Here is a 26,316-nt window from a genome sequence, read left to right as displayed (position 1 = left end):
CTGGAGGGCCTTGGGGCATTAGCATGGCACAGAGATCCTTTGGCTGCATCCTGCCACTTGCAAAGTCTCTGTCTCTCTGTCTCTCTCTCTCTCTCTCTCTCTCTCTCTCTCTTGCATGTACGCGCGGACGCACGCGCGCGCGCACACACATACACACATGACTCCAGCCCAGTAGCCTCTCTTTGGGTCAGAAGCCATCGCTCCCAGCCCTGTGAACTGTGGACCTGCCTCACTGAACCAGGGCCTGTGTGCAGTCATGCCCGTGGGCTCGTGGCCCTGCCTTTGCGCGGGGTTCATCCTGTCCAGCTCAGCCCAGCCACACTTCTCCCTCCCACCCCTGTGCGCTGTGCTGTACTCAGCTCCCCGTGGGGAGGATAGGAAGAGACGTGAGCCAGGCCCTGGCGCTTCCTCTCTGTGGGGAGAGGCGACTCCCAGCGGCTGGGGATGGAGTGTCCTGTGGGCGGAAGGGAGCTGGATTGCGGCTAGTGGAGCACAGATAGGTAGGGAGAGGAGGAAGATGGAGTCCTGGGTGGGAGGCACAGCAGGAACAAAGCCATGGAGGCAGGACCCAGCAGCGTGGCACTGGCTTTGTGTGTCTCAGCCTCATGGAGCAGTGGGGCACACGCTGGGTTGCCCAGGGAGACAAGTCAGGCCCAGTAAGGGTCTTAAGGGCATAGGACCCCTCACAGCATGGAACAGTCTGTGTGTCTGGCCGCAGGACATGTCCTGAAGGCTATCGGTGCCTAAAGGCAGGCGAAAACCCTGACCACGGCTATACCAGCTTCGATTCCTTTGCCTGGGCCTTCCTTGCACTCTTCCGCCTGATGACGCAGGACTGCTGGGAGCGCCTCTACCAACAGGTGCGTGGGTGCCCGGGCCAGCAGAGGGACGCCAGGTATGGGCTCAGGGTCCAGGCTGCACAACTGGCTAGCCAGAAGCGGCCCCAGCAGCCTCCTCACTGGCAAGAGCTGTAGAGGGGACAGGGGACAAAAACCCTTGCATCTGAAAGAAAGAGTTGTTTAGCAAGCTTTTTGCTGGTGACCAGATACTAATCCCTTTATATAGGATACTGTCTACTTTGTGAATGAGACACTCCTTCAACCTGTAGGATGGAATATTCTCCCTCTGTAGGCACAACATTATTCCCCCCAGTTGGGTGGGACAGTCTGCCTCCTTCCATAGGTGGGACACTGCGCCCTGTATGTAGGTGACTCTCCTCTGTAGGTTAGCACACATCCTTCTCTATAGGTGGGGCATGCTCTGCCCCCTCCCCCAAGGCTGTGGCTATTTGAACCCCTGGCACAGCCCGACCGAGTGACTTGGAAATGCCGTAATCCAGAAGGGGCCCCAGTGTGGATGACCTCTGCCCCCTTCCTCCCCCAGACCCTAAGGTCCGCAGGAAAGATCTACATGATCTTCTTTATGCTCGTCATCTTCCTGGGCTCCTTCTACCTGGTGAACCTGATCCTGGCTGTTGTTGCCATGGCCTATGAGGAGCAAAACCAAGCCACTATCGCTGAGACCGAGGAGAAAGAAAAGCGCTTCCAGGAGGCCATGGAGATGCTCAAGAAAGAGCATGAGGTGGGTGAGCAGTGCCACCAAGGAGCTTTCATACCAAACCCTCGCATGACTGTGGGTGCCTGTAAGCATGGTGCATGCTGGGTAGAGCTGGTGCCTGTGGGCACAGTGCATGCTGGGTAGAGCTGGTGCCCATAGGCACAGTGCATACTGGGTAGAGCTGGTGCCCGTAGGCACAGTGCATGCTGGGTAGAGCTGGTGCCTTTAGGCACTGTGCATGCTCAGTAAAGGTATTTCCTATGAATATGATGTCTGCTGTGTAAAAATTTGTAACCTATTGGGTAAATAAAGTACGTGTTAGTGAGGTGCCTGCTAGGTAAAAGTGGCATCTGCTGGCTAAGGTGGGCCCTGTGAGTGTGATGTATGCAGGTAAACTTGTTCCCTGTGGTCATCATGTCTTCCAGGTGAAGGTGGTGCCAGCTGGGTAAAATGGTGCATGCTGGGTAGAGGTGGTCTCTATGAGTATGGTGCACACTAGATAAAAGAGACCCATGTGTCCATGGACATAGTTTATTCTGGTCAGGGGATGCCATCTGGGGAGGTAGTGAGGAAAGGCCAAGGTCAGAAAATAAGCACCGGTGATGCCGCCCTGGCCACCCACAGGCTCACCTGTGGGGCACGTGCTCTGTGGGGTTATGCTCCCACAGTTCTTGAGTGTGAAGGCATCCAAGGTCCCCCACGTGGTGGACACTGCAGGCTGATTACAGGGCAAACTATTAGAAGCCAGGCTGTGGGCATCTACTTGTTCTTCTCCCTGCCCCATGCCACCTCCTCCAGTACCCTTCTAGCCAGCTGAACCTTCTAGAAGATCCCATGCCCTCTAGGTCTGCCACCTCCCCTGCTTATCCTCACCCCTCTCCCACCTTTCCCACACACACCCCTCTTCCAAGGGCTGCCCACTTCAGCCACTCCTCTTTCCCTTCCTGATCTTTCTCAGAATATTCAGGGTCTGTCTGAGCCTGTGTCCACGATGCCCTCATTTTGGGGTGAGTGTGCAAGTCCACGTACTGATGGGGAAGACCAAGTCACTGAGAGTTGCCTGGCCCGCCTAAGCCTGAGGCCACAAAAAGTCTCAACAACCAAGACATCCCTTCCTCCACCCATTTTCAGGCCCTCACCATCAGGGGTGTGGATACCGTGTCCCGCAGCTCCTTGGAGATGTCCCCTTTGGCCCCGGTAATCAGCCACGAGAGAAGGAGCAAGAGGAGAAAACGACTGTCTTCGGGGACGGAAGAGTGTGGGGAGGACAGGTTCCCCAAGTCGGACTCGGAAGATGGTCCCAGAGCAACGGTAATCCCCAGCCGAGGTTCCGGCCCTTCCAGGTGGATGTGACATCAAAAGCCCATCATGCTAGGCCCCTGTGCAGTCCCAGTCCCCATGGTTGCTCCCCAAGGAGAGCAGAGCAGCTGGGGCCTCTCCTAGCCCTTCCTGTTTCCCATGTCCGTTCTTAGAATGCAGAAGCCCAGGCAGAGGGGCAGGGTGGCTTTGGGTGTTATGATATCCCCATTCTGGGGCCAGTCCCCCAGAGCTGGGACTGGAGCTGGGGAACACCCTATGGTATGGATTGGCTGGAACCCAAGGACATGCCCACACGAGTGAGGGACAAGGCTGAGTGCCCCAGCCCCTGCTCAGGCCAGGCCTGTCTGCAGCACCAGGAGCCTTCCTGCCTCCCTCTCCCTGCCTCAGCCCCACCTTCAGGCCCAGAGAAGCTTCAGGCTTATCAAGCTTCATGCCTGCCCGATAAATACCCCCGCCTCAGCCCACCTACCTCCTGTGTGGCCTGCAAAGCTCTCGGAGCTCTGAGGAGTTGAGCTGGGGCCAGTGCCGGGAGAGCTAGGCTGGGAGCATGTCATACGAGGAGCCGTCCTGGTAACGTCCCCTCTCCCTGTCCCCTCAGAATCGCGTCAGCCTCACCCACGGCCTCAGCAGGGCTTCCGTGAAGCCACGCTCCAGCCGTGGGAGCATTTTCACCTTTCGCCGGCGAGACCTGGGCTCCGAGACAGATTTTGCAGACGATGAGAACAGCACAGCAGGGGAGAGTGAGAGCCACCGCACCTCACTGCTAGTGCCCTGGCCCCTGCGCCGGCCCAGTGCCCAGGGACAGCCGGGTCCCGGGACCTCAGCTCCTGGCCACGCCCTCAATGGCAAAAGGAACAGCACTGTGGACTGCAATGGGGTGGTCTCCTTGCTGGGGGCAGGTGACCCTGAGGCCACGTCCCCGGGGAGCCACCTCCTCCGCCCTGTGATGCTGGAGCGCGCCCCAGACACGGTGAGCCAGCCCCGAGACGCGGGCGCCAGGGCTGGGCTGTCTCCCACACTGGCCGCCCGGGCCAAGTCCAAAATTACTCATCAGGTGTTTATTGAGCACCTAGTGTGTGCTGGGCTCTGGGGTGAATAAACCTATAAAAAGAAAATCTCTGCCCTCACAGAGCTTCCATGCTAATGGCAGCACACTGACAAAAATCAAAGAAAGAAGGCCGGGCCGGGTGGCTCACGCCTGTAAATCTAGCACTCTGGGAGGCCAAGGTGGGCGGATTGCTCGAGGTCAGGAGTTCGAGACCAGCCTGAGCAAGAGCGAGACCCAGTCTCTACTATAAATAGAAAGAAATTAATTGGCCAACTAATATATATATAAAAAAAAAAAAACTAGCCGGGCATGGTGGCGCATGCCTGTAGTCCCAGCTGCTCGGGAGGCTGAGGCAGGAGGATTGCTTGAGCCCAGGAGTTTGAGGTTGCTGTGAGCGAGGCTGACGCCACAGCACTCACTCTAGCCTGGGCAACAAAGCGAGACTCTGTCTCAAAAAAAAAAAAAAAAAAAATCAAAGAAAGAAGAAAAACGTGTATATATATGCATTACCTATGGTACGTGATGGCGCTAAGGAAGGACAGTTAAGTGTTTCGCAAGGGGTAAGGCACAGCACGGGGAAGCCACGCTAGCACAGGACCCGTGTTGCAGAGGCCCCGGTGACACCCCTTTACAGCTGCTGGATTATGGGCGAGCAGTCCAGGGGCCCCTGGGAGCAGGGCCGGAGCAGTGAAGGGACACTGAAGGGGTTCTGGGCAACAATTATGCACCAAGTTTGAAATAGATCAGTACCTTACCAAGTAGTAACTCAATATCAGCCCACATAATAGGTGCTGAGGCGGAGGAAGGGGAGAGGGAACCCCTGTTCTTTAGGGGGCATTTAAACAAAGAGCAGAAGGAGGCAGGGGTGGGCGCCAGACTGCTGTCTGGAGCTAGGAGAGGTGGTGTGAGGAGTGGCCAGCACCCAGACTCCGGGGACACACTGGGTTTGAATCCCAGCTCAAAACTTACTAGCTGGATGGCTGTGGGCAAGTTAACCTTACTTCTCTGTGCTTCAGGTCTCTCATCTATAAGATGTGTCTAAAACCCACCTCAGGCTAATCCAGGGAAAGGACTTAAGACACACATGAGCAGGGTGATGTTACAGCATCATAGTAACATGTCCTCATCAGCATCACCTGGGGAGGCGTGTTCCAGCACGTGCAAAGGCCCTGAGACAATGCGTGCATAGCCTGTTGGGGGACATGCCACGAGGTCACTGTGTCTAGAACAGAGGGAGTGAAGGGGAGGGGAGTTGGAGCTATCAGGGAAGGGACTGGCCAGATCATGAAAGGCCAGTCAGAGCTTTGGTCATTCAGCCAATCCAGTGACAGGCTCATGACTGCTCCATCAGGTGTCCTTGCCGACCTCTCCCCCGGCACAGTGCCCAGAGCAGCCCACCCAGGAAGCAGCCAACAGTGTGGCTCAGCCCCCGTGCCTGCAGGGAGACGGAGGAGGGCGGACTTTCTGAGGAAGTAGACACTTGACTAAGAAGATGGAGGCAGAGCTGAAGAGGGAGGGCCTCTTTTCTTCCAGCTCAGGCTCTTGCTCGAGCTTGTGGGACTTTGTACAGGTTAATTAACCTCTTTGTGCCTCAGTTTCCTCATCTGTAACTAGAAGTAATGCTCATGTCAGTAGGGTGTGGTGAGGACTAAAAGAGTTCAAACAGGTCAGTTGCGTATACCAGTAGTACTTGCCTTATGTTCAAGGCGTTGTTATTATCTATTATCTGTAATATTTACTGGTTTTAGCGGGTAGGAAGGAGTAAAGATTTCTGTGCACGTGCAGGCTGCCTCAGGCCTCCACGGTCCTCTGGAGCAGGGTGCAGAGGGGAAGGACCTGGTGCCATGGGGGCAGACCACAGCTTCCAGGTAGGCCCACCACCAGGAGGGTTCCTGGCTTCCCAAAACACGGAGCCACCCAGGTCCAGCCTCAGCCTCAGGGAATCAGGTCAGCAGCCAGGGGCTCTAATAGACTTTCCTAATCTCATTAGGGAGAAAATCATCTCATTGTATTGCACATGTCAGGAGGAATCCGAGTTCAAACACTTCATTACCAGGAACTCTGACTTCACCCATTCTCACTTCTGTGGGGCCCATTTGTAGCCTTAAAGGGATTAACAGGCCAAGACACGGTCATTTGCGAAGTTAAAGGAATTAGTGAACCAAGATGGAGACATTGGAAAAGTCAAAGAGATTAGCAGGCTGCAGGCCCCTGGGAATGCCTTCTCTGCTTCTCTCCTGGGTCCCCAAGGAGACCTTTCTGTCTGCAAGCAAAGTGCAGTCAGGCACATGGTGGGTGCCTCACCAACATGGGAGTGAAAAGGAAGGACCAGGCCAATGGCAGCTTGTGTTTTACTGTATTCAGATTCGAGGTGGGGGGTGGGGGTGGGCTGAAGACTTACTTTGTCCCCTGCATAAGACTGCCTGGTCCCACCTGCAGTATATGTCTGTTCCTCTCTCTCCACATCCATGCCAACATTTGTCGTTTTGGGACTTTTTGATAAAGGCCATTCTCACTGGAGTTAAGTGATATCTCATTGTGGTTTTGATTTGCATTTCCCTGATGATTAGAGATGTTGAGCATTTTTTTCTTATGCTTCTTGGCCATTAGCCTATCTTTTTTTGAAAAGTTTCTGTTCATGTCTTTTGCCTACTTTTTAATGGGGTTGTTTGATTTTTTTTTTCTTACTGATTTTCCTGAGTTCTATATAGATTCTAGTTATTACTCCTTTCTTGGATATATAGCATGTAAATATTTTCTCCTATTCTGTAGGTTGTCTGTTAGCTCTCATGACAGTTCCTTTGGCTGTGCAGAAGCCTTTTAATTTGATCAGGTTCCATTTATTTATTTTTTGTTGTTGCCGTGATTGACTTGGGGGTCTTCTTCATAAATTCTTTGCCTAGGCCAATATCTAGAAGAGTTTTCTCCAACATTTTCTTCTAGAATTCTTATGGTTTCCTGCCTTAGGTTTAAGTCTGTCACCCACTGTGAGTTGATTTTTCTGAGAGGTGAGAGGTGTGGATGCTGATTGTAGCTTCGACTCGGGCGATACAAAGGCGATATATGTAACCTAAACATCTGTACCCCCGTAAAATTTTGAAATTTAAAAAAATAAATAAAAAGAAAAGAGTGCCTGCTCCTAGAAAGCCCGACACAGGTGGGAGAAGCCTACTGAGTCGCCATTCTTTTTCTCCCTCCACACATTACATCTTCATCCTCACTTCCCCCTGGTGGCCTAGCGAGTCAGGAGCAGAGCTAGAACTCTAACCCAAGCCTCCTGATTGATTCCCAAGTATTTATCCACCCAACCACTATTTATCTGGTGCCAGCCTGCTGTATCAAGCGCCAGGCAATGTTTGAGGCTCCAGGGGTGTGAGTGACCTCTAGCAGTGACCTCTCGGAGTTTACATTGTAGGCAGCAAGACAGACAGAAACTGACAAGTATTTTCAGGTAGCAGTAAGGGTCATGTGATAAAAAGTTGTTAAGGGGAGGGATGAGGAGAAGGGCTGTTAGCGGACACGGGGCAGGCCTTCCCAAGGAGGCGACATTAAAATTGACAGGGAAATGATTTTAGGGAGCCAGCCACAAAGATGTGAGGGAATGGTGTCCCAGGCAGAGGGAGTAGCAGGTGCAAAGGCCCTGAGGATAAATGGGCGTGATGGATTCAAGGGATGAGGGGAACTGGCAGGTCCAGTGTGCTGGACACATTAGGGAGGGGTGTGGGTTTGGTGAGTTAGAATTTGCACGGTGCAGGGCCTTGTAGGCTATAGAAAAGTTTGACTATGCTCCGAACAAGATGGGGAGCAGTGTGATCAGGGGAGTTGTTGAACAGAGAAGCGGCATTATTTGATTTACTTTTGAAGGGAATCCCTTTCTGCTATGCAGAGCATAGAGAGAAGAGAAGAAGAGAGGCCAGTTGGGAAGCTGTAGCGGGAGTTTTAGGAAAGAGACAGGGAGAGCTTGCACCAGGGGTGGTGTATCAGTCAGTTAGTGCCACCATGATGCTATGGAACAAACCACCGCAGAAGTCAATGGCTAACAACAGGCCTTCATTCTCACTCTCACATATCTGCAGGTTGACTGCGATTTGGCCAGTCTAGGTGGGGCTCCTCGGCTGGGCAGCTCTGATCCGGACTGCACGTTGGCTGGGCTTGGTGCCCTGCTGGGGGTCAGGCTCAGGGCTGCTCCCCATGTGTTTGTTCTGAGGCCAAGCGGTGGCAGCTACCTGGAGAAGCTCTTTCCGTGGTGAATTCTTGGAGCACAAGAGCAAGGCATAGAGCCCCAGCCCCTTGGAGGCCTCTGTTCACATCACATCCACTAACATCCCATTGGCCAAAGCAAGTCATTCAACACTGGGGCAGGGAAGTCTACTTCACCCACAGCAGAAGGGGAAGGGAGGAAACATTTGCTCAATGATGACCCAAACTATTACCAATGGTAAAGGCACAGGAAGGAAGTTGGGAGAACTTAAGACATGCTTGTGAGTTAAGCTGGCCAAATTTATGGTTGCATTGGACCTAGGGTAGTACTGTTGCATCAGCCACCTCAGTTGTCTCGGGTGTCTCTGCTTGAATACTTCCATGACTGGGAGCTCACTACCTCCCTAAGCAACATTTTGGAGCAGTCCCACCCACGGCAAAGGTTGACCTTAACTTGAGCCCAGATTTACTTGGTACCCACTCCAGGCCCTGGTTTTGCCACCCAGGGTTGCCTGGGTAGCCCATCTTCCCTCTGCCCTACAGATACTGTAGAGCCTCACTGTTGCGTGCTGAACAGCCCGGTCCCTTCAGCAGCCTCAGCTCGGTGCATGGGCTGTGGCCATGCAGGGCCCTGCTGACATGAAGGCTCCGTGGGCCCTCCTTGCTTGTGCAGGGGCTTCTGAGTAAGCCTGGAGAATGCTTGACTCCCACCTCCCTTCATTACAGCACTCCACACCCCTGTGTTAGGTCCGATTCTTTAGAAAGATGGTGTATGCACATTGAAAACAAATCCAACAGCGCAGAAGTACACAGAGTGAAAAGGGACTTCTCCCTCTTTTTTCCCTCCCTGAAAATCCCATTCCCTAAATAATGATTGCGTGTGTATCTTAAGAGATCTTTTTCTTGCTTTTTCATCAAACTGTCTTCAAGATGCTCCCATGGGAGTATCCACAGAGCCACCTCTTTTCTTTGTTGCCTGTGTTAGAGTCCGGAGTTGGATTGTATCTATACTTGATTTTAATATTCTGTTGACAGTTTGTTTTATTCTTACGGTATTAGGAACAGTGCTGCAGTGAACATCATTTATGTACATTGTTGGTGCACGTGTATCATTACTTAGGAAGTTAGATTACTAGATGAGGAATTGCAGGGCCTGTTTAAAATTTGCTTGGTAGATCCAGCCAAACTGCCTCCACAAAAGACCTGGCCTCCCACCAGCCATGTGTAAGCATTGTGCTTCATGCATCTATTATTGGTATCTTAGAGCATGTTAGTTTTTTTTTTTTTTTTCAGCTTCTTTGTGCTCTTGACTCCAGGGAGCTTGTGGTCAATTAAGACTCCCAGATCATTTTTGCATGTACTAATGTATATGACAGCGTCTGGCTCAGGAAGGACCTGTGGTACTTGTAGTTTCCTGACTACGCTCAGGAATTGCTGCTGATGGGAGGTCGTGAAAAAGAAAAGAGAATGAAGGAGATGATGATTGGCAAGAGGGGTGGGGGGACTTGCTAACTTTGGGGGGGGGAGCTGGGAACAGAGAAGCCCAGCATCCAGTGTCCCATCAAGACCTTCATTCTGTTCCCCTGTGACCTCCCCAGACTGAGTTGGGGCTGGGGTAGCGGGACCCCCATCCCCAGGCTGACTCATATCTCATGGTTGCACCCAGACCACACCGTCAGAGGAGCCAGGCGGGCCCCAGGTGCCTATGTCCCAGGCCCCGTGTGCAGATGGCTTCGAGGAGCCAGGAGCGCGGCAGCGGGCCCTCAGCGCCGTCAGCGTCCTCACCAGTGCACTGGAAGGTCAGCACCCCACAGTGTCACCCCACCTCTCCCCACTCCTGCTCTATGCACCTTTCTCCCAGCCTGGACCAGGCACCCCTGTCTGTCGTGGCCTGCCTTGGACAGCCCGCAACTGTCCTAGACTTTTCGGTCCTACCTAACCTCGTATGAGCCCTGCCTGTCCTTAGATGTCTTTTCATCTGTTTCGCCTTGTTCTTTCCTGGGCATCCCCATGTCTGTGTTTCTTCCAAACACTCCCACATCTGTCCTGGCCTGTCCCGGGCTCTCATCGGTCTCATTCCGTCCTCTCCCAAGCACAGCCATGTCTATCTAGGACCGTCCTGTCCCAGGCGTACCCATGCCTGTTCCAGCCAATTCCCAGCCCTTCCTCTATCTACCTCACACTATTCCAGGCATCCCACATCCGTCCCTCTGGTCCTGCCCTGGGCAACCCCACGTGCCTACCAGTCTGAACTTGGCACCCTCATCCTATTCCCTCCTGTCCCCCATGTGTTCTCATCTTTTCTGGTCTGCCCCAGGCATCCCCCCCCCATCTGTCCTGACACACCCCAGATGTCCACATCTGTTCCTACCTGCTCTTTCCTGGGTGTCCTTATGTCTGAACTTACCTGTGCCAGTTATTGTCTCATCATTTTCAGCCTGTCCTCCCCCGACTGCCTCCACGTCTATGTGGGACTGTTGTCACAAGCAAAACCTTTGTCCTAATCTGTCCAGTCCCAGTTCTCCCCACCTCCGTCTTCACCTCCTGTCTTTGTGGCCCTCTTCTGTCATACGTACAGAGTAAGGAGCCAGGACACAGGCCACTCGTTCCCCTTAGCCTTCCCCACCCCACTCACTGTCCTACTGTCATGCAGCAGCCCTGTCATCTCCCCAAGTAAGTGAGAAATCTTTCCTGGAGTGCCACCAGATAGCCATGACTCAGTCAATAAAAGCAAACTAACTCACTGGCTGTACCCAACCCCCAGAGCTGGAGGAGTCTCACCGCAAGTGTCCGCCATGCTGGAACCGCTTCGCCGAGCGCTACCTGATCTGGGAGTGCTGCCCGCTGTGGCTGTCCATCAAGCAGAAAGTGAAGTTCCTGGTCACGGACCCCTTCGCTGACCTCACCATCACCATGTGCATCGTGCTCAACACGCTCTTCATGGCGCTGGAGCACTACAACATGACGACGGAGTTCGAGGAGATGTTGCAGGTCGGAAACCTGGTAAGGGCCACCTGCCGCTGACTTGAGGATGGGCGTCCTGGTGTGGGGGGACTGCCAGCCAGCTGGCACAGCCTTCGCGGGTAAGGAGCAGGGGATCCTGGCCATAAAAGGATCAGTTGAGGGTGGGAGTCGTCGTGGAAGACATCTCGGAGGAGGGAGGGAGTCTCTGTGTCACCTCCCAGGGAGCTGAGAGGTGTAGAGCTGGAGTTGGAGGTTGGGGTTAAGGGTTTATGGAGATGCCCAGAGACGAGAAAGCAAAAATGATTCGGGGGTAAACCTGAAGTGTGTGGAGACGTGAGATTTGGCAACTAGTAGATGGAGGAGGAGAGCGCGTGCAGAAGGAGGCCATTCTCCCGTGGCCAGGGCGTGCGTGGAGGAGCCTCAGTGCGGTTGCATGGGGGAAAGGATGAGGGCATGGTTGGATAGGAGGAGGGAGGGTGGCAGGGAAGGACAGGGAGATGCATGGATGGATGGATAGCTGGGTGTAGTGAGCAAATCAGGCAGAGCTGGATCTGAATTCTGACTCAGCTCTTACTAACTATGTGACCTCAAGCGTACTACTTAGTCTCAGGAATTGGCACGATAAGTATTTGTTGAATGTAATAAATGCAAAATTAGTATGACAGTATCAACCTCACGGGAAGCTAATGAGGATTGAATAAGATAATGTGTGTAATGTGGTTGGCTCAGAGTCTGGTAAACAATAAGCACTCAAAACAAATGTTAGCTGTGCTGCTATTGTTGTTGTTGTTATTAAAGAGACTGTTCCTGGAAGTCAGAATGTCTGGGTTCTAATTCTGATTTTGTTTTTTCTTGAAACCAAGCCAAGTCCTGCCTCTTGCCTGTACAGATCGGCAAACTGAGGCCCAGGGGCAGAAGGGGTGACAGGAGGGGCAGAATTGGGCATGTAGCCACTGTCTTCTGACTCCTAGGGACAGGGCCATATTGGCTCTGTCCAGGTGAACGCAGAGTCAGCCCTTCTCCAGGCTATGCCACTGAGGTTGGGTGGGAGAGCAGGACCTCTGGCCACTCGGTCTAAGCTCTCGGTTACTGCAGACCCAGCCCTGTCTCAAGCCCAGCTGTGACTGTGGGCTCAGGGGGCCCCTCAGGCAGGTAGGTCTCCCATTCTGTGAGGTGTGAGGATTTTCTTCTCTTGTTTCTTTCTAGACCCAGGACTCTAGAATGTTCTCTGCAGTGTGTATTCAAATTTTTTCACTCATTTGATTCCATTTACTATAATTTTACTTTTTTTTTTCCTTATTCTATATGCAAACAAAAGGGGAAAGCTCTGTGTCAGTCTGCAGGTGTCTCATGGCACAGGTGGATTTCTTGGGTGGTCTTCAGGTGGTGTTTCAGTTGATTCTGGTTTTACTGGACTATGGGGTCGGACTGAGCAGCAAGCTGGGTATGATGAAGAGCTGGGTATGATGGTGGCTTCACTGAGCAGCAAGGTGCTGAATTGCAGCTGTATTAAATTTGCGCTTCGGTTATTAATCACAGGCAGTGTGGTTGGGTTATAGCTATGTTTTGTCATATTTGAATAGCTTTATTGCTAGTACGTAAGTTTTGATTTTCTTGCATTTAAAATATTCTATGTGGTTCAAATATTAAGTGTAAGTAAACAAAACCACAAAAATAAGCATGGGTATATAATTTTGGTATGGGAAAAGCTTTTCCAAAGCACATCTCTAAAGACAAATTTCATGAAAGAGAAGATTGATGGATTTGACTAACTTTTTAGCCCATCACATAAACAAACATAAAAGGCCAGTGAATCTTTTGTTCCTAGCAACAGTATGGACAAGAAAACCAGAAAAGTCTCCTCTTCTGAAACAATTAAAAATATAGCAAACGTTCTTTTGAAATGCTTAACTAAGCACATGAGAAAGTGCAGTAGTCCCCCTTATGAACAGTTTCACTTTCCCCTGGTTTCAGCTACTCATAGTCAATCATGGTCTGAAAATATTAAATGGAAAATTCCAGAAGTAAGCAGTTCATAAGGTTTAAGTTGCACGCCATTCCAAATATCATGATGATACCTCACACTATCCTGCTCCATCCTGTGCAGGGATGTGAATTATCCGTTTGTCCAGCATGTTCACACTGTGCACGCCACCCGCCCATTAGCCACTTAGTAGCTATCTCTGTTATCAGACCCACTGTCACAGTATCACAGCGCTTGTGTCCAAGTAACCCTTATTTTACTTAATAATGGCCCCAAAATATAAGAGTAGTGATGCTGGCAATTCAGATATGCCAAAAAGAAGTTGCTAATCTCTTATCACACCTAATTTATAAATCAAACTTTATCATAGCTATGTATGTATAAGAAAAAAATATAGTATGCATAGGGTTCGGTGCTATCCATGATTTCAGACATCCACTGGAGGTCTGGAATGTAGCCTCCATAAATAAGAGGGGACTACTGTAACAAAATCCACAAGTGCCAAAAACAAAGAGAAGCTTAAAAACCATAGCAGTAAACATGTGAAATGGTTCTGTAGTTGCCCTGGGTGGGGTGGGTAGGTGTTCATTTGGGTAATCTGGAGGCTTGGATTTTATGAGTACATGGAGACAAGACACTCAGCCTTGGGACAGTGGGAGTAGAGGTTGGAAATGATAGCCCCACAAGACTATGGTCGTACGTCCAGTAAAATGGCAAACCACAAAAACCTACACAGTGACACTGGGAAATGATAAAGGAGCCCTGTCTTAGCCAGGGCTGGAAGGAGAAAAAAAGTAATCCCTGGAAGCTTGTGACTATGTATTTGGCCTTATACAGATTTGGGATTCAGATTTATATCAGAGTGGTTCTGGAACCTATGCCTAAAAAAGTAACATATAAAGTGATCCTAGGATAATATCTTGGGATCCCTGAAAGAGAAAAACATAAAACTCCTCTGGAAGGACATATATTTAACCCAGGCCAAACTGAATTTCCCAAATTACAAAACACACAAAGAAATATTCCACCATGAGCAAGAGTCAGAAGATACACACACACACACATACACGTGCACACACACAATATCAGATTTATCCCCTTAAAAATGTCACATTTGTAGAACTGTTGAATAGAGATAATAAAATAAAAATATTTGTAGTAACAAAAGACATAAAAAGAAGGGATTAAAAACATAACAAAATAAGCCAGGCGTGGTGGCTCATACCTGTAATCCTAGCACTTTGGGAGGCCAACGCAGGAGGATTGCTAGAGCCCAGGAGTTCAAGGTTAAAAACATAAGAAAAGTATAAGACGACTTTGAAAAACAGTCAAAGAAAATCTCTAGACATGAGAAATATAGCCATGGAGAGTAAAATCTCAATGTATAAACTGAATAGCACATTGATACAGCTGGAGAGATAATGAAATGAATATAAATTTATATCCAAGGAAGTTGTGCAGAATGTAGTGCAGAGAGACGAAGGGAAGAAATAGAAGAAGGAAGGAAGGAAGGAAAACAAATCTGACATTATTTTCCAGATTATGTTGTTGTCTGTATAGATAATCCAAGAAAATCTACAGAGAGCCTACTACAACTAATAGGAGCATTTAACAATATTAGTGGGTACAGACAGGCTCAATATACCAGATATTGCTCCTAGTAGTCACCATCAACAATGAATTGGAGAAAGTAATTTTTTAGAGTCAACACTTAAACTCACAATAAAAACTAAGAAATCTAGGAATAAATGATCAAAAGATGTATAAATTTTATATGGCAAAATTATGAAACTGAAAAACACAAAAGACTTAAATAAGTGGAGAGAATGCCATTTTCATGAATGAAAATCTGAATATGTAGACATATCAGTTCTTCCCAAATTAACCTAGAAATTCAGTTAATTTCACTGAAAAATGTCAATACTTTTTTTATGGAACTTGACAGGGTAATCCTAAAATACATATGAAAAGTAAAACCTATCAAGATAAATTAAGGAATAAGTTGGAGAATTTACTAAAATGTATTGAAATATATTATAAAGCCAAAAACAGTATAGCATTGATACAGTGATAGAAAAATGGATCAGTGCTATAGAATTGAAATCCCAGAAATAGAACAATCTATATTTGGAGACTTGATAAATACAGAGATGGTATTATAAATCAGTAGGAAAAGGATGGATTGTTCAATAAATGAGGCTGAGAAGACTGATCGTCTATTTGGAAGAAAATAAATTTGGATCCCTACCTCACATCGTAGTTATAAATTAGATGCAGGGGAATTGGGTTTAACACCAAAATGTGATAAAGCAAAACTTTAAAGCTTTAAAAGAATAAAAATAGGTGAAAAAGCTTGAAGATCTTGGGGTTGGGAATGCCTAAACAATCCAAAAAGTTTATGCTATGAAAGATTGCTAAGATCACCTATGCTAAAATTTATGTCTGTACAACAAAGGATATTACAAACCAAATGAAATCACTACCACAAGCTAGAAATTGATATTATGAAAAATATTTAATAGAAAGATGTGAAATCCAGATAATATTGAACACTTACACATCAATAAGAAAAAGAGGCACAAGACAGTGATAAAAACACAACCACAACAATGGACAAAGGAAATGACAAGCAAATCACAAAGGAGGAGATTTGGATGGTTATAAACAAATGAAGAGAAACACAGAGGAATGGAAATTAAAGTAATATTGAAACACTAATTCTCACCCATAAGAGAATCAAAATAAACTTCTATGTGTAGGCAACGATGTGCGACAGTGGGAACTCACAGTTTGTAAGAGTGTGGATTTCGTATAGCCATCTTAGGGAGTATTGTACAATATCCAGTAAGTCACAGATGTGCATACCCTACAACTCAACAATTTCAGATGTATATATTATTTAGAAAGTCTCACACATCTGTACAAGGAAAGATGTAAAAGAAAATTCTTTACAGCATTGTTAGTCACAGGGAAAATTGGAATCAACATAAACATCTATCCATCCATTTTAAAAAGTGGATACGTAAATTGTGGCATATTCACAAGATGAAATGCTGTACACAAGTAGAATGAATATGTATAAATGTATCAATATGGATAAATCTTTTTTTTTTTTTTTGAGACAGTCTCGCTTTGTTGCCCAGGCTAGAGTGAGTGCTGTGGCATTAGCCTAGCTCACAGCAACCTCAAACTCCTGGGCTCAAGCAATCCTTCTGCCTCAGCCTCCTGAGTAGCTGGGACTACAGGCATGCGCCACCATGCCCGGCTCATTTTTTCTATATATATTAGTTGGCCAATTAATTTCTTTCTATTTATAGTAGAGACGGGGTCTCGCTCTTGCTCAGGCTGGTTTCGAACGAACTCCTGATCTCAAGCAATCCGCCCACCTCGGCCTCCCAGAGTGTTAGGATTACAGGCGTGAGCCACCGCGCCCGGCCAGTATGGATAAATCTTATAAACATGATGTTAAGAATAAAAGGAACTTGAAAGAGAATACATACAGCATAGCCCATCTATATAAGCTTAAAATAATTAAAAAATACTGTGTGTTATTATTATATATATTGAAAATGTAAAACCATGTGGGATGATAAGCATCAAATTTGGGGTAGTGACTACCTTGGAGTGAATGTGGTACTATGGGTGGCTTCAGGTTTATCTGTGATGGCACAGGGTGGAAGCCATCATTTGGGTCAGTGGCTTAACATCTCTGCATCTCCATTTTCTTGTCTATAAATGGAGATGCAAAAATAAATAAATAAAAAATGGATATGGGGCATAAAAAATTTAAAAAGAAAAAATATAAATGTAGTATGATATAGTGTATGTTATATAATATATATATTATAGTATATAAGTAGTATATAGTAGTATGTAGTATAATATAGTATATATTATTATATATGTAATATAGATAATATAGTATCCTGTAGGGCTACTGTGAAGATTAAATATATATGCGAGACACTAGAACAGTGCCTGGCATATAGCAAATGCTATCTAAGTCTTTCCTCCACCTGCTTTGGACCACAAGATCTGAAACAAATATGGCAAAATGTTAATATTCAGCAAAGTTTGGTAGTATGTACAAAGGTACTCATTAATTATATTGTCCTATACTTAAAGCATACATTCTTAAAGTATGTTTTAATTAAAAAAAAATACAAGAAAGGTAAATGACAAACCAGGAAAATCATGGCAATATATATATAGTAGACAAAAGGGTAATATCCTTAATATATAAAATACATTTATAAACAATACTGAAAAAGCAAACACCCTAATAAAACAATCAAAGAGTATGATCAAACAATTTCACCAAAGAAGAAATACAAAAATCAAAGAAATATGATAAAATCAATAAAACAACAATGTCTTATTGGGTTAGAAAAATTGGTGGAAATGGAATACCCAGTATTAGCATAGTTAAACAGTTTCTCACATACAGCTCGCGGAATTGGTTAAAACCTGTCTCTGAGGATCATTTAGCAGTATGTGTCAGAAGCTCTAAAAATCTTCATTGGCGATACAACTTTATTTCCAGAAATACATTCTAGGAAAAAAAATTAGACAAGTTGTTTTAAAACATATATGTAAAAGGATATTTATGGTAACACTGTTTTTAATAAGGAAAAAAGAATGCCTATCACAGGGAAATTGTTAAACTAGTTTTGGCACATCTGTGCAGTGGAATATGCCACAAATATTTAAAAAAAGAAAAGAAACGATGCTGTAGATTGTGTTTAATTGGCATGGAAGGACATTCTCCAGGTATTGTGTTTTAAACGTAGGTTGACATGTGTAGACTATGATCCCATTAAAGACACATGCCAAGGTCAAGGAGAGTTTGGAGTTCCCCAGCAGTTCCCCCACTACCTGGAAAGCCACCATTAGCACTGATGGCCTAGTGGACCCCCTGCCAGGAGTCAGGGGCAGTGGGTCACCATGCTCAGAGTCTCCATCTGCCAGACCCCAGCGAGCCTATAAAACATACAGGGTTGTTTATGTCGCGGAAGGCACCCCCTGCCTGGGTCTGGAGCTCTTGGCCACTGTCAGCAGTCAAAATAAATGTTGCCGACGATAACAATAATTGCCCTCTCATACAGAACATCCACTTTGAATCCACTAGCTCTAACTCTTAGAAACCTCCTATGGAGTTATTACTCTCCCCATGTTATGTATGAGGACACTCAAGGGTCAGAGAGATGAAGAAACTGGCCCAAGTTCACACAGCGACAGACCCTGATTTGGACCCGGGGTCTGACTGCCATTCTCTGCACATCTTAAACCATGGAGCTTTGATCCACATGGCCTTCGAAAGCCTGGGGTAAGCCTTCGGAAGGAAGATGTCTGGTACCGAAATTTACATACTTCTCAAGCTTAGCTACACATTAGAATCACCTGGGAAGTTTTCTTAAAGTCCCCAAACCTGGGCTAGTCCAACTTAACCAGAATCTCTAGGATAGGACTCAGGCATCGTTATTGCGAAAGCTCCCTAGATGATTCCAGAGCGCACCAAGTTTGAGAACTCTTATTCAAAAATAGCACCTCTCAAACTTCACTAGTCAAAATGCAGATTCCGATTTCAGCAGGTCTGGGGGCCTCCAAGATTCTGCATTTCTAAACAGCTTCCAGGTGATGCTGTTATTCCCAAAGAATCTTGTATTTATCACCTCTCCAAAGGAATTCCCCAAGAGCCTCTTCTGTCTTTTTTATTTTTTTACCTGATCCCTGGCTCCACCTAATATCTGCTGTCTTGCTGCCAAAACAGCTGGGAAACTGGGCAAGGTGAGGTGTGGGGCCTTTCCCAAGCTCCACTCTCCAGAAATGAGCAGCAGCACTGTGGGTGTACCAAGCAGGCCTGAAGAGCTCACCTCGTGTGCCCCTGTCACAGCAGTTGGCACACCGAGGGGCAGCTGGCCGTGGTCACGGCTGCCTGGCCCGCCACACTGCAGGCCCCTTGACCTCAGGGCTCTGTTGGCCGAGACTGCCAGCTTGGGGCTCGTGCACCAGACGCAGCTCAGCCACTGGCCACTCAGGAATGTTTCCAGAAGGGAGAGGGGGTTGCCCTAAGTCTTAAAGGACAGAACTGGGTTCATCTTCTTGTTCTCAAACTCAATAGCTACCTGACCCCAGACCAGTGACTTAACCTCTCAGTGCCTCAGTTTCCTTGCCTGTAAAATGCAGACAGTGATACTTCCCTCACGGAGTTGTTGGACAGATCGAAAGAAACAGCACGTGCAAAGCGTTCTAGCCCAGGACTTGGCATACATATCGCCAGCCCTCGAGAACGAGAGATGGTGGCTGGTTCTTATAGTGGAAGTGTCGCCGTGTGGACAAGGAGGGAGGGCGCACCAGGCAGCAGGAACAGCATGGGCAGAGGCCCCGAGCCAGCAGAGCCACGCGTATTTGTGGGGATGTGTGGATTTGCCACGTGTGGGGTGAAGGCACTTCCTGTGGAGATACGGACTGGAGAGAGTCTGGCGCTGGGTCGTGTCACAGCTGTCTTGTAGAGCTGGGAGGCTGGGAGCCCACCATGGGCCCAGGCTGCTAAGACCAGGCTGGTGTTGCCTCTGGTGAGCAGCTGAGAAGGCTGGAGAAGGAAACGAGCTGTCCCCCAGGGCCTGGGCCATGGCCGTGCAAGGCCTCGCTGGGAGGCTGGGCGCAGTCAGAGAGCTGGCAGCCCAGGGGGACACCCTGTGGAGCAGGAGGCAGAAGGTAGGGGGCCCCTGCTGGCCAGAGGGTCTTTGCAGCCTAATGCCAGGAGCCCCTGATTCCTGCTCCCTCCTCAGGTCTTCACAGGGATTTTCACAGCAGAGATGACCTTCAAGATCATTGCCCTCGACCCCTACTACTACTTCCAGCAGGGCTGGAACATCTTCGACAGCATCATCGTCATCCTTAGCCTCATGGAGCTGGGCCTGTCCCGCATGAGCAACTTGTCCGTGCTGCGCTCCTTCCGCCTGGTATTGGCTGGACCCCCTGTGGGGAGTTTGGGGAGGGGGGAGGGGGATGGGCACCCCCCATGAGGTCACCTGTTACCCCTACTATGATCTGTCATGCCTTCACCCAACAGCCACTTGCTTGTTGCCCCTGGGTGCCCAGCCGGTTGCTGGTGGTGTTGTGGGGTGGCGGGGGGGAGGTACAGAGATAGACTGGACAGGAGACATCCCTACGGGGGGGGGGGCAATTGGGGTGGCCATTCCGATGATTTGCAAAGCCGAGATGACCCCTTTAGTCTTCACAGGATCTGGGAGTGGGGCTGGTATTACTACGTCCCCATTTCACAGATGAGGAGACTAAGAAAGGTGAAATGAATTTCCCACAGCCACATGGCAAGTAACAGGTGGAGCCAGATCTGCTCACGGCTCATCCAAGGTTCTGCCTGCTGGTTTCTGAACCAGCATTTTGAAAACTTTAATGCCCACACAGACCACCTGGGGATCTTGTTAATATACAGGTGCTGATTCAGCAGGTCTCAGCTGATGCCGAAGCTGCTGGTCTCTGGACCACACTTGGAGCTCAGAAGGCCTGAGAGTTCCAAACCTGGGCTGGAGAAGGTCCTGAGCACTGTGTGTGGCTCCACTGGGGGGTGTAGGAGGGAAGGATGGTGGAGGCAGTAGGGAAAGCCAAGGCTGTGGATTCGAATCCTGACTCCACTGCTGTGAGCCAAAGGACTCAGACAAGAAGGGTTGGCTTCCTCATCTGTCCAATGAGGTAATGGTGCCGACATCGTGCGGTTATTGGCAGTTCTTAAATGAGTTAATCCATCCTAAGCACGAGGCCTGGCACATAGTAGGCATTCAATAAATGTTAAGCACCTGCCCCCTTTTCTCTGTGGTACGGTAACTGAGAGGAGACAAAAATCAGAGGCAATTGGATGAGTCAGAGATAGTTGGAGCTGTCCTGAAGGGGATGCCCAATGAGGAAAGGTCAAAAGGAAGAAAGACATTCTGTGTTGGGAGAATCTAACTGGGCAGTTGCTGGAAGTGAGACTGAGGCAGGTAGGAGGCTGGTGTGGGGACGAGAGAAGGGCTGACTTCGAGAGATGAGGCTGAGCTGTTGACCTGACTCCCAGAGCAGTGTCCAGGGAGTCTTCCTTCAGGCTGTGGGGAGGAACAGTAGTGCATGCTCTTGCAGAAATGGGGAAAACAGGTGCCAGTGACCTCCAAAGGCTCCCAGGGCTTTCAGGCAGGAGCTGGGCAGGGTGAGGGCACACATGGGCATCGGGAAGCCAGAGCCCCTCACAAGGACCCCTTCTCTTCCTCCTTCCCTAGTTGCGGGTCTTCAAGCTGGCCAAGTCGTGGCCCACCCTAAACACACTCATCAAGATCATCGGGAACTCAGTGGGGGCGCTGGGGAACCTGACGCTGGTGCTAGCCATCATCGTGTTCATCTTTGCCGTGGTGGGCATGCAGCTCTTTGGCAAGAACTACTCGGAGCTGAGGCACCGCATCAGCGACTCAGGATTGCTGCCTCGCTGGCACATGATGGACTTCTTTCATGCCTTCCTCATCATCTTCCGCATCCTCTGTGGCGAGTGGATCGAGACCATGTGGGACTGCATGGAGGTGTCTGGGCAGTCATTGTGCCTGCTGGTCTTCTTGCTTGTCATGGTCATTGGCAACCTTGTGGTAAGTTGGCCAAGGGCCTCACGCCCACATACTCACCCACCCATCCATTTGTCCACCCAGCTACCTACCAACCTAGTCATCTATGTATCCATCCACTCACCCTTCCTTCCATCTACTCCCTCATCCACAATCTGTCCATCAGACCATCCACCCACTCATCAATCTTTCATCCAGCCGTCTACCCACCATCCATCTCTCTACTCATTTACTTATCTCCCTACTCACCCTATTCATTCATCCAACTACCCATGCATCCACTTACCCATCCAACTATCTACTTATCAACAATCTATCTATTGACTTACCCATTCATTCTTTCATCTGTCTGCTTATTCATATACCCATCCTCTCTTCAATTACCCATCCACCAACCAACCCACCCATCCATCTGTCCACTTTTCCATCAATCTAGGGAATTGGTAGTTACCAATCCTCCTATCCACTTATCCAATCATCCACCTATAAACCCCCATCTATTCATTCATTCATCTATCCATCCATTCATTCATCAACCATCTATTTATCTGTCCATTAACCACCCATTCATTGACCCCTGTTCATTCACCCACATACATACATACCCATCCATTTGCCCATCCATCCCTCTATTCATCCATCACTCTTCTACCTACTCATTCATTCATACCCCTCCACTCATTCATCTACTCCCATCTATCTATCAACCCAACCACCCACTCACTCATTACCAATCCTATCCATCATCTCCTCATCTATCTGTCCTGCTATCTACACAATCACTCATTGATCCACCCATCCCTTCACTCATTCCTCATTGCATTTTGTTAATTTATTCAGTCACCCACTTTTACCTATTTATTATTTACTCATTTTTATTCATTCATGTATGTATTTACTCATCTACCCATTGTTTTATTGTCATTTACTATCAATGAATTTTCACACGGTTTTTCAGTTCAGCTTAACAAACATTTTCTGCGCCCCTGTTGCATGCAAACATGGTACCAGATGCCATTGTGCATAGAGAGGTAAATGTGGCACCAACCCTGACACTACTCACCCTCTTGAGAGACTGGGGAGGTGGGGAGTTCAAACAGGCCTGAAATAACTCTCAGACTGGTCAGAGTGATCAGAGACATTAAGGAGGAACCCATGGGTGCTGCTCTCTTTCAGCTAGGGACATCAAGGAAGGCTGCCTGGAGGAGGGCTTAGAGCTGACCTGAAAGCAGATAATTCTAAGCAGGGTGAGCAAAGCCCAGATGACGTGGGAGCCTGTACGAGCTTTGTATATCACCCTGAGCAGTTATGGTTGGAGTTCCTGCTGTCCCATCATGCAGGGCCCACACTTTTGCTCCTGTGGCCACCTGTCTGTCCTAGGAGGTGCATCTTGCCTTGTGTCTTTACACTGTGGGAAATTCTGGAGTTGAGAGAGCAAAGTCTAAATGCCAGAGAGGGAGCCTCAGGAAGAGGCAAGGTAGAGGCCACTCAGTGGTTCAGGCAGAAGCCAGTGTCCACTGTGGACACGCAGCCACCTTCCTGGATACACAGGTGGCCCACACACGCATGGCCATCATACCTGCACTGTCTGGCTCCTGCTGTAGCTGTGTGTCTCTATCATGAGCAGCTCAGAGACTCATCAGCTCACAGAGAGGTTTTAGGTCCGCTTTTCCAGCCTGCTGTGGGGCAAGTGCCACGGGCTGTAGATTTCAGAGCCTTTCCCCAAAGCTGCCTGCTTTCTCCTCCCATGTGCCCTAACCCAGCCAGGACAGGACAGGCCACTTCGGGGTCAGTTCCCCTCAGGCCTCAAATGTAGAGCCCAGAGCCCAAAGAGGAACCAGGGCATCAGTGCACAGTGCCAGTAGAACCCAGTTCTTTGGCTGTTCCCACAACCCCCCTCCTGTCCCCTCCGAGTGGCTGCCCTTTGGGGTGGAGCCTCGCTCAACCCCTGGCCCAACGGCAGCTCTGCCAGACTGTCTGTCTAAGGAGAACGGAGTTTGCCAGCACTCAGCCCAGCGCCAGGCTGAGCTGCCCTCTCACACACAGCCCTGCTATTTCCCAGCGGATCTGCCTGGGGACGGGAAGATTAGAGGCTGCTGGAGGAGGGAAGCGAACGCCAGCCCACGCAGCCCCCTCCCCGGCCGCCTCAGGAGTTGGGCTGCTGCCTGGCGTGGGTGGAAGCAAGATTGCCATTGAAATGGGAAGTGATGATTAGGCAGGGGAGGAGAGCAGCGGCAGCAGGACTGACGGGAAACACCAGAGGAAGCCGGACTTCTAAAGCCCAGACGAGGGAGGCCCTGGACTCCTGCAGGGGCTGATGGGACTGCCCAGGCACGCCCCCCCCCCGCCCTGCCCCCAGCCTGGGCCCAAGGCTCCTATAGGTCAGGGGGTGTAGGGCCAGGTGTGGCTGATGGCTGCTGGGGGGAGGAACCAGAGCGGGACACCAGGAACAAAGGCAGACCAGGTGGTCCGAGCCACTGCAGGCAAAGGCCAGGGACCAGGCCAGAGGTCGTGGAGACAGCCGCTCTGAATCGCATCACACACCCCACCACACCCCCAGTGACGGACGACACGAAAAACGCTACCAGGTGTCAGAAGTGATCACCTCTCCATAGAGATAGGATGGGAGTGCCTACTCTTAACTCTCTACACTGTCCCCATGAATGTGCGTTACTTTTAAACCAAAGGCGTGTTTCTGAGGCCGCTTTCATCTGCATGTTCATTCCTGGCCTCCTGACAGGTGTGGAGTCCCGGGGGTGGGGGCCGGGGGAGCCGAGCTCCCTTAGGGGCTCGGAGTGGATTTCCAAGGAGAACTGGGCGCCCACCCTCACATGCCACCCTGCCTAAGGGCTCTCGGGAGAGGAGACACCCAGCCCACCGTGGGCCTGGTGACCTGCGGATGCTCCGGGCCGTCTGACCCCTGTGCGGGAGCCAGCCCACCGCCGTCTTAATTGACCCCCCATGAACTGGGAAATGGCCCAAGCCCAGCCCCTTGCCACACAGCAAAAGCCCTCTTTCTAAACAAAAGCTAAAGCTTCTCACGTGCAGGATGGCTTGACAACAAGCAGTTGTCTAGAACCATCCAAAGGCAGGGGGGTTATGCATATCCCCACAGTGATCCACGCCCACAAGCCCTAATAAATGACCTGGGTAAGGTGAGTGCCTTGTGGAATGTCTGAGCCCTCAGCCCCTCCTCTGGCTCCGGCAGCGCATCAGGCCTTCCCCCTCGCTCGGCGCCCTCCACGCACCCTCACCTCCCAGACAGGCTTCCCCTGCCCTCCTGGCCTCTTTTGCTGCCATCGCCCCCTTCTCTGCCCAGGCCTCTGTGTTCCTCAGCTGGAAAGTATGGGCGCGGGTGGAGCATGGGGCACGGGTGGAGTGTGGGGTGCAGGTGGAGTGTGGGGTGCAGGTGGAGCATGGGGATACAGGTGGAGCATGGGGCGCGGGTGGAGTGTGGGACACAGGTGGAGTGTGGGGTGCAGGTGGAACATGGGGATACAGGTGGAGTGTGGGGTGCAAGTGGAGCATGGGGATACAGGTGGAATGTGGGGTGCAGGTGGAACATGGGGATACAGGTGGAGTGTGGGGCACAGGTGGAACATGGAGATACAGGTGGAGTGTGGGGCGAGAGTGGAGCATGGGGATACAGGTGGAGTGTGGGGTGCAGGTGGAGTGTGGGGCGCGAGTGGAGCATGGGGATACAGGTGGAGTGTGGGGCACAGGTGGATCGTGGGGTGCAGGTGGAGTGTGGGGCACAGGTGGAGTGTGGGGCACGAGTGGAGCATGGGGATACAGTTGGAGTGTGGGGCGCAGGTGGAGCATGGGGATACAGGTGGAGTGTGGGGTGCAGGTGGAGCGTGGGGCGCAGGTGGAGCGTGGGGCGCAGGTGGAGCGTGGGGCACAGGTGGAGTGTGGGGCGAGGGTGGAGCATGGAGCAGGAGTGGAACATGGAGCGGGGGTGGAACGTGGGGATACAGGTGGAGCATGGGGATACAGGTGGAGTGTGGGATGCAGGTGGAGTGTGGGGTGCAGGTGGAGCGTGGGATGCAGGTGGAGCGTGGGGTGCAGGTGGAGCGTGGGGTGCAGGTGGAGCGTGGGGATACAGGTGGAGCGTGGGGATACAGGTGGAGTGTGGGGCACAGGTGGAGTGTGGGGCACAGGTGAGCGTGGGGATACAGGTGGAGTGTGGGGCGCAGGTGGAACATGGGGATACAGGTGGAGTGTGGGGCGAGAGTGGAGCATGGGGATACAGGTGGAGTCTGGGGTGCAGGTGGAGTGTGGGGATACAGGTGGAGTGTGGGGATACAGGTGGAGCTTGGGGCGCAGGTGGAGCGTGGGGATACAGGTGGAGTGTGGGGTGCAGGTGGAGTGCAGGGCGCAGGTGGAGTGTGGGGTGCAGGTGGAGTGTGGGGATACAGGTGGAGTGCGGGGCGCAGGTGGAGCATGGGGCACAGGTAGACCGTGGGGATACAGGTGGAGTTCGTGGCGCAGGTGGAGCATGAGACGCAGGTGGAGCATGGGGATACAGGTGGAGTGTGGGGATACAGGTGGAGTGTGGGGATACAGGTGGAGTATGGGGATACAGGTGGAGTGCGGGGCGCAGGTGGAGCATGGGGCGCAGGTAGAGAGTAGGG

The 26,316-nt window shown here is 50.1% G+C and overlaps 1 protein-coding gene across 1 annotated transcript in view; it reads left to right on the top strand.

The window, feature by feature from the left end:
• Positions 1-26,316, top strand: part of SCN5A (sodium voltage-gated channel alpha subunit 5) — a 99,904-nt gene that overhangs the window by 41,036 nt on the left and 32,552 nt on the right. The window contains exons 9-16 of the mRNA XM_012756399.2: positions 719-860; positions 1,384-1,581; positions 2,689-2,868; positions 3,476-3,847; positions 9,792-9,924; positions 10,890-11,128; positions 19,865-20,038; positions 21,350-21,706. Of these exons, the coding sequence (XP_012611853.2) occupies positions 719-860; positions 1,384-1,581; positions 2,689-2,868; positions 3,476-3,847; positions 9,792-9,924; positions 10,890-11,128; positions 19,865-20,038; positions 21,350-21,706 (1,795 nt within the window). The remainder of the gene's footprint in view (positions 1-718; positions 861-1,383; positions 1,582-2,688; positions 2,869-3,475; positions 3,848-9,791; positions 9,925-10,889; positions 11,129-19,864; positions 20,039-21,349; positions 21,707-26,316) is intronic.

This window comes from Microcebus murinus, chromosome 1, assembly GCF_040939455.1.
Source record: "Microcebus murinus isolate Inina chromosome 1, M.murinus_Inina_mat1.0, whole genome shotgun sequence".
Classification (NCBI taxonomy): Eukaryota; Metazoa; Chordata; class Mammalia; order Primates; family Cheirogaleidae; genus Microcebus; species Microcebus murinus.
Note: the sequence above shows the minus strand (reverse complement) of the source record. Positions and strands in the feature narration are given on the sequence as shown.